Consider the following 8,254-nt stretch of genomic DNA (forward strand, 5'->3'; position numbering starts at 1 on the left):
CGAATTTTAGAAATTGTTGGCAAAAATAACGTATTTTTAGGAAATGGCCATTTTGAGTAAGTTGAAACAAAAAATGTTTGTTAATTGTTGACGAGATAAAATAATTTTAATAGTAGTTTGTGATATTTAATAGAACAAATTACTGAAATCGTCCCTGTGGTTTGGGTAAAATTGCATGTTGGGACCTAACTTTTTTTTTGCACTCGGACAGTCCCTAACATATCATTTTGTTGTGTCTACAGTCCCTTGTAGAGATAAAAAGACTATATTACCCTTGACATTTTCTTTTTCAGTTTTTCTATATTTATAAATTATTTATTAATTAAAGAAAATAAATTATAAGTAATTTATAAATAAGTGGGTCCAACTTACCATTTTCCCCTTCCCCTCCACCTTCCACCTCCACCATCTACCTTCGGCAACCTCCGGTAACCTTGGTTTATAAAATGAAAACCTACAACTATCCCCACTACTCTTTATAAAATCAAAACATTCAATCAATACTAAGCCAAACCACAAATCAAAATCAAATCCTACAAAAAATGATCAATGATCAATCAACTACAAATTTGGAACATCAACTGAGGGGAGGCAATGGAGGGGAGGAGGTCGTTTTCTTGTTGTGATTCCCGTTGAGATTGATGTGATTCCGACCATCCAACCTCCAAACGACGACCATCTTCTTCTACTTTACACCGCCGCTTCCTCACCATCCACAGTTGGCTTGAGCTCCCACCACCCCACCCCAACTCACGAATAAATACCCAATAAAACCCTTTTCAATGGTTTTCTTCTGCTCGATTATCTCATTCCCCTCCCAAATCGGTAAAAGAACAGAACACTTACGCTGTATCTCTCGATTGTCTTCTTTCTCGACTGTATCTCTCGATTGTCTTCTTTCTTGACTGTCTGTTGATGAACCATGAGAAACATACTTTCACATTCTTCTTCTGGTTCGAATTTTGGGTTTTCGTGATATCGGGGTTGTCATCTGTCTCCACCCATATGCGTTGAATAAATTCTTCTTTAATCTGCATTCCATTGTTGCCTTTTGGTGTTGATTTGGATTTCAGTTGGTTTTTTTGCAGGTTTTGTTTCTTGATTTGGTTTTGATTTGATTTTAGTTGATTTTGATTTGATTTCAGTAGGTGTAGAATGAGGTAGAAAGAAATGACGGGGCGGAGGGTGAATCTAGGGCGAGGAAGATTTTTGATGGTGAGGGGTTCAATGTTCGCCGACGGTATAGGAGAAGGAAGGCCCTCGGAGAACGTGGCAGTCGGAGAAGATGAACCCACAGTGGCTGATTTGGGGTACAAATCTGGAACATCAACTGAGGGAGGCAATGGAGGGGAGAAGATTTTTGTTAAACTTTTTTCTTAAAAAGATAATATTATTAGAATTTAAAATCAATAATAGAAAAATAGAAAAACAAATAAAAATAAAAGAAAGGGTATTTTAGTCATTTCAGGTGTAGTAGGGACTGAACGTGCAACAAATATAAACAATAGGGATGGTCCGAGTGCAAAAAAAAGTTAGGGACCAAACACGCAATTTTACCCAAACCACAAGGACGATTTCAGTAATTTGTTCTATTTAATAAGACTATTACGTTATCACAAAATACCATTATTTACCTTCATTTTTTGAAAGGGTAATCTGATATTTACTCTAATTTCATATATGTTTTAGACAGGATTTGAACTTTCACAACTGATACCATATTTAGATAAATGATCATTTGTATTTATTTATTTTTTTAACTTTTATAACAAAAGGATCATTCATTTTGTAGTATAATTTATTGTGAATTACAAAATTATTGTATAAATTGACCCACCACAACCAACCTGTAAAAAGATAATACAAAAAATGATATTTTGAGGAACGACATATTTTATGAAATGATTATTTTGTAAAAAAATGCAATTTTTTCTATTCTTTATAAGTTTCATATGGTGATGAGTGATGACTATTTCATAAACCAATTTTGCAATTTGCAGTATTTATATTACAAAAAGATAGTCTCGTAACTCGTAAGGACAAAAATATGATGAGTTTTAAATGGACACTAACATTATTTTATTTTATTTTATGATTAGTTTCAATAGTATTTTTTTGACAATATAAATTTAATAACGTTGTTTAAACTTTAAAGTACAAAAATCCTTTTAACAAGAAGTAACGGATATGGACGTCTGTTCGTATCGGGAACATGTACCGTTGAATAAGAAATAAAATCGACGGTTTGATCCTCAATCACTGAAATCGGACGGTTTAAAGCGAATTATCTTTTCGTTAGGCCAAGAACACCAAAACACTTGATCACTACTCCTGCTTGGAGACGAAGGAACTAATTCGAACACACTGGAGAGTTCATGCTCACGAATTTTAAGAAATTGCCTGAAATATGAACGATTTGTAAATGTATGTGAAGAAAAATTAATGACGATGATGACAACGTTAAGGAGAGGTGTAGCAGGAGCTAGTAGGTTAAATGCTTCGCGTTTCTTCTCATCATCGTTGCATTCTGGTGGTGTTGCCGGTGATTTAGCGGCGGATGATCTGGTTTTGGACGATGTACCTGTATCCACTCCGGTTAACTCTGTGAAGTCTGATACAATACCTACGCTTCTCCAGCCGCGCGTCGTGATATATGATGGCGTTTGTCATCTCTGTCATCGAGGTTTCTTCTCGATTCCTTCCATGAATCAAGCTTTTGTTTGTGCATAATTTGTAGTTTAGCGATTGCAATTGCTTCACATTGTTCGAATCATGAAAACTTTGTGACTGAACTCACTGATTGTGCATTTGATCCAACAATGCTCAAATTTAGGGCCGATTGACGTTTAGAGAGATCTCATAGTTCCAGTTTTCTGATCATAGCTATTTTTGTTCCTCTATTTATGTTTTTGAAAAGGTGGATAGGATTTTTGTTCCTCTACCCTTAAAAACTTGACGAACAGCGAACGATTCATACAATCATAATCACAATCAATATTGAACAGGATCTCATAGTCTCACACGATACAATCATAATCACAATCAATATTGAACAGGATCTCATAGTCTCACACGAAGGGTTACATCTATTCGCAATAAATTTTCATCTTTTCTCAAGAAACCTTATATGATCGTTTATCTTGTTTACACAGGTGTGAAATTAGTGATCAACGCAGACAAAGATAGGAAAATCAAGTTCTGTTGTCTGCAATCCAAAGCTGCTGAACCATATATGAGAATGTGTGGTGTGGATCGTGAGGATGTTCTCCGTCGATTTTTGTTCATTGAAGGACCAGAAGCATACCACCAAGGGTCAACTGGTTACAACTCTTCTCTTTACTCATAAAGTTCTTGTTATATGTTAAATTGTTAATTCATATGCTCAACCTCTTCCCCCCATTAAGAGCTAAAAGGAATATACACACTGATATTTGAGTCTTCATATCTTGTTTTTGCAGCTGCTCTGAAGGTGCTTTCTTACTTGCCATTGCCATACTCAGCATTGAGCTCTCTCATGGTTGTTCCGATTCCAATAAGAGATGCTGCATATGACTATATTGCTAAGAAAAGATATGACTGGTTTGGTAAGGACACGAATTGTTTAGTCTTGAAAGAGAAAGAATTGCTTGAAAGGTTTATTGATAGAGATGAAATGATTCACAAGAAATGGTCAGACTAGTAATTCTTCATGTTTTAGGTAAGTTCTCTCATCCCTGTTTACCATATTTCAGATAGAAGCTTAGATTTTTGAGGTGTAAATGCGTAGTTGAAGTTCCAAATATGATGTTTGGTCCTGTGAACTTTTTACTGTCTTTTGAGTCCCTAATTTATAGTCAGAGTTTCGGGTGTTGGACCAAAACTTGTGCCCTTTTATGAATAGATCAGGGTTAAAGGTGTGCATTTATGCAACTATGTTTTACCTTTTTTTATTATACAAGGTATGCAATGGGTTTCGTTTTAGGACCAAAACTTGTGTCATTTCCTCTGTTTAACTGGTTGAAAAGCTGTGTGATTCATGTTTGTTGCATAGATTGGTAAAAAGATGAAAACATTGGCTCATTAGTTGGTATATTGATGCATCATATTTTGGCTTAAATGAAAGGGAAAATACATAAAAGCCATTATATTTTGGTCATTTTTCGGGTTTAACCATTATATTTAAGTTTTATCAGTAAAGTCACCCAAGTTTGATAATTATTTTTATATCGACCATTTTTGACCTGCAATGACCTTCTATTTATATAGCAGATTAAAGTGGTTTACAAAAGAAAAACTTTATCAAAGTTTAGTGGCTTTAGTGGAATATTTAGTGTCAAAATTTTCAATAAAACCACTAAATTTGACACGGAAAGAATTGTTTATATAGTGGATAGTAAAAATATAATGGTTTTTATGTATTTGCCCAAATAATTATAATTCACAAAAATAAATAGATTCTAAGTGATTTCTTTTATATGTTTATTATTATTATTGTTGTTATATTAAATTGCTTCAAATATTAGTTTGAAGAGCTTCACATTTTGATCCGTTGATTCTGATCATATTTTTTTAGGATTGAGCTCATTACATAATTCCAAAAGAAAAATATTATAAAACTAATCGTTTCATTAATAACTAATGAAATTTACAACCGCATATTTTACATGCATTGAAACAAAAATGAAGTTGATAAGTAAATAACTAATGAAATTTACAAACTGCATATTCTTTGAATTGCAAGAAGCAAAAAGTAAAACTCTAAATAACATCAAGATAGCAAATTTACAGATAAGATGAGTTTTCCATGATCTACATAAAACCATAACAATATTACACGTTCAAAAGCATTGGTGCTGGAAATTCTTGTGCATAAATCACTTGTAAAATTTTCAAATGGTGAAAAAATTTACAACACATTGATTGTTTTCCCCCATATCATCATATATGTAGTCAAATATAAGCTTTTTCCGACTTACCAGCGAGATTCCTGATTCCCCCTTCAGTTCTGTGGGTCCCATCTTCCTTTTTCACATCTTTGGTTCTGATCACATAAATTTTTTAAATGTCAGATTAGATTATCATATAACAAAACAAATGAACTTTTTACTTTTTAGTGTTACTTTTGATGTTGAGTCATTAATGGGACAAAATTGATGGTGCTACTTACCAACTCCCACAAGGCTTCTTTTTGTCAACCTTTACATGAATATTGAACCATTTCTTCTTCTTTATTCTTTCCCTTGATGTTGCTTTTTGTTGGCCATCTTCTTTTGATTCCTTTGATCCACCCCCTCTGCTCTTACTTCTACGACGACCACTGCTGCTACTGTGCTTCATTGGTGAAGCCATTGTGTACGATGCATGTATCTCATTTCGTTGCATAAGAAGCTCATCAATCTACATAACAAGTAGTACATAGTAAAATTACTTATCTACCCTTCTTTCATCCATAACCTCCAAACTACGGCCTTGTTTTATTTTCCTATTACGTGTTTCTCGATAAAGTTTGTTACTTTCCTATACCGAATAAACCGTCTGAACGAGACTAAATGACCCTTACATTCCAAAAGACCAAATAAAAAAAGAAACATCCATGTATGACATTTTTTGAACTTACCGCTTGCATTTCTTGGGCATATCTACCAGTCATCTCTGTGAATTGTGCAAGAACCTGTCAATATACAAACATTAAATACCAAAAAGAAAAAAAGTATATATATCAATTTATAAAATTAACCAACCTGTTTATACTCGGATTCAAACTTTGAAAGCTCCAATCTTTTCGACAAGATCTGAGCTTCAACTGTTCTCAAGCTCTCCTTTTCTTCCACAAAAGCCTCTGTGCAAAGAACTTCTATTGTGTAGCTCACACTTTTGAAGAAATTATCACCTACAAACATGATGATATTGAGATATTTGATGATTAATAGTCAAACATTAAACATTATCAGCAAACTAGATAACAAGTCTAACCATAAACAGCAAATGTATGCATTCCGGCTTTTATTTCGTGTATTTCACATGGCTGAAATCCATCGAGTTTTTTGAAGAAAACAGCATCCGGATCCTTTACAGATCCCATCTGAAGCAAACTCAACAAGAAATTAAAAACCGAATTAAGATTATGTAAAAATAAGCACAATTTTTTTTTTTTTTTTAATTATAATTGCATATAACTTACTGAATTAGATGGTGGATCTAATCGGTAGACTGGGAAACCAAGAAAATACATTCCAGCTGATGTCACTTTCCCTGTTTTTGCACTATCTTCCTGTAGTGCAAGATTCAATCCCCCATTTTCTTCTTGATCAAAATACAAAAGCTGCAAAAAAATGAAACTTTTTAGGAAAAATAAAGAGATAAATATTACATAAGTTCAATTCGGACAGAAAAATAATAATTGTTACAAACCTTGAACTTGCTCTTGTCTGCTGATTGAACTCTGCAAACCAATCCAGCTTGTGCTTGTTTCTCTGTTATTGTAACAGAATAGAAATGAGCACATTGCTTCTCAACCTGTACACAAATACAAATAAAATGAACAATCACAATAAATAAAACTTGAAAAAGAAAGAAATAAAGAAGAAGCAGCTTTTACCTTTCTAACAATTGGTTGCCCTAACTCAATTGGCTCAATAGTAACTGTACCATGTAGTGCCTCCTCTAACAAAGTAGCAGATACAGTAGTTTTTATGGGCACTCCAAGTTTGCTGCATTGTTTTATAAAACATAGTTTCAAAGAGAGTTGCAACTTGCAAGCATAAAGATGAATAAACAGAAGGAATAAATGTTAAAAACACCTGAAAATTGCAGCAAACATGGTATTCACAGCACCTAGACTTGAAAGATCTAGCTCCAAATCTTGGTTTTTGCTATCAACAGCCTGCAACCATGATGACTACTGTGTTAGCAAAAAAAAAAAAAAAAACATGGTATTAAAAAAAAGGGCTGAAAATATCAAAGACAAATTGACCTCAAAACCAGCAGTGTCATATTGATGACGTTTATCAGGATCAGATAATATGTTGTAGGAAAAGGTTATCTCATTGAACATATCAGTTGTTTTAGGGTCATTTGCATTCTTGTCAGGATGATACCTAAGATACAGTATCGACATAAATCCATCAGAATAAAAGAATTAGTTCATGAATAGCTTCAAAGTTTTGATCTAACAAATGGTGACACTCAAAAGATGAAGATATAAGATCCAGATTTGTTTACAATTGACATATATGTCAAAAAGGACAAAGAAACATATTAAGAGCTTTTTTTTAGACAAAATAATCTTCTAATCCTTCCTGAAATTACTCCAACACAACGAATCATCTGTCGCAATTATGTAAATCATTTTGGCTAGGGCAACTGAAAAAAATCTACACAACCACATCACGCAAATACCAAATCCATGTGTAATGATTCAAATGAATTACTACTACAACGCCAGCAATGCGGATGAACTTTACGAGATAATTTTATTTATCGGTTTTACCAGAGTCGTAAACACATAATTCATCTTTATATCTAAAAGCGACATAGATGGCTAACGAAAAACTACTTCGAATCACGTACAGGAAAATGAAATTTTAGCAACTAATTCTGAAAAAATTTGAAAAAATTGAGAGGAATTGTAAGATAACATACTTTAAAGCCAATTTACGATAAGCACTTTTGATTTCTTGATCTGTGGAGTTGCGAGACACACCGAGAACATCGTAGGGGTCTCTCAGCGACTGTTTTTCTGAATCGTTCTTCTCCGATTTCGACTTATGAGCCGGCATTTTCAATAATTTTGAACTATTGAAAACTCGGCGCTGAGAAAAACCTAAAAATGTCTACCAAAAATACGAAGGCCTTTTTAATGTGAAATCTGAAAATTGAAATTGGAGACGAGATCAAATTCTTGTAAATTTGAACGCGAGATTCTTGTTGTGACGGAGAAGCAGAAGAAACGATGAACAGTTGGAACAACAAAGAAACCCTTTTGCGTTGTAGACAATCTCAGCTCCGTTTGGTTTGGTGGCTGGCCTCCCTCACTGGGGGAGAAAGAGTGTTGTCGATAAAAGTTTTGTCATCGTATGAAATGTTACAAATAACCCCTCATGGTTTTTGATTATTACACATTCATCCTTTTGTATTTTGAATCCTTGACCATGGTTTTGAAAGATTTTTTTAGTCTGGAATAAGCTCATTGATACATCCACATAGACTATTTCATTCCTTTTACTAATATATAATCTTAATATGAATAAATGAACGAACAAATTCTACAATAATA

General features: G+C 33.6%; 2 protein-coding genes across 2 annotated transcripts; one reads left to right on the forward strand and one right to left on the reverse strand.

The window, feature by feature from the left end:
* The first annotated feature begins 2,287 nt into the window (after window positions 1-2,287).
* On the forward strand, window positions 2,288-4,016 carry LOC145109621 (Putative thiol-disulfide oxidoreductase DCC). The gene is made up of 3 exons (XM_079046827.1): window positions 2,288-2,683; window positions 3,153-3,320; window positions 3,459-4,016. The coding sequence occupies exons 1-3, from the start codon at window positions 2,443-2,445 to the stop codon at window positions 3,677-3,679; spliced, it is 630 nt and encodes a 209-aa protein (XP_078902953.1). The 5' UTR covers window positions 2,288-2,442; the 3' UTR covers window positions 3,680-4,016.
* A 673-nt stretch (window positions 4,017-4,689) lies between these two features.
* Window positions 4,690-8,027, reverse strand: ARL1 (ARG1-like 1). Its single transcript, XM_079087952.1, has 11 exons — window positions 7,621-8,027; window positions 6,953-7,076; window positions 6,780-6,862; window positions 6,578-6,689; window positions 6,391-6,495; window positions 6,161-6,301; window positions 5,953-6,061; window positions 5,721-5,869; window positions 5,597-5,650; window positions 5,147-5,376; window positions 4,690-5,020 (listed from the first exon to the last, which is right to left on the reverse strand). Coding segments are annotated over exons 1-11 (1,245 nt in total). The 5' UTR covers window positions 7,758-8,027; the 3' UTR covers window positions 4,690-5,019.
* Between the last annotated feature and the right edge of the window lie 227 nt (window positions 8,028-8,254).

This window comes from Lactuca virosa, chromosome 4, assembly GCF_052849685.1.
Source record: "Lactuca virosa cultivar CGN04683 chromosome 4, Lactuca_virosa_CGN04683_v6, whole genome shotgun sequence".
NCBI lineage: Eukaryota > Viridiplantae > Streptophyta > Magnoliopsida > Asterales > Asteraceae > Lactuca > Lactuca virosa.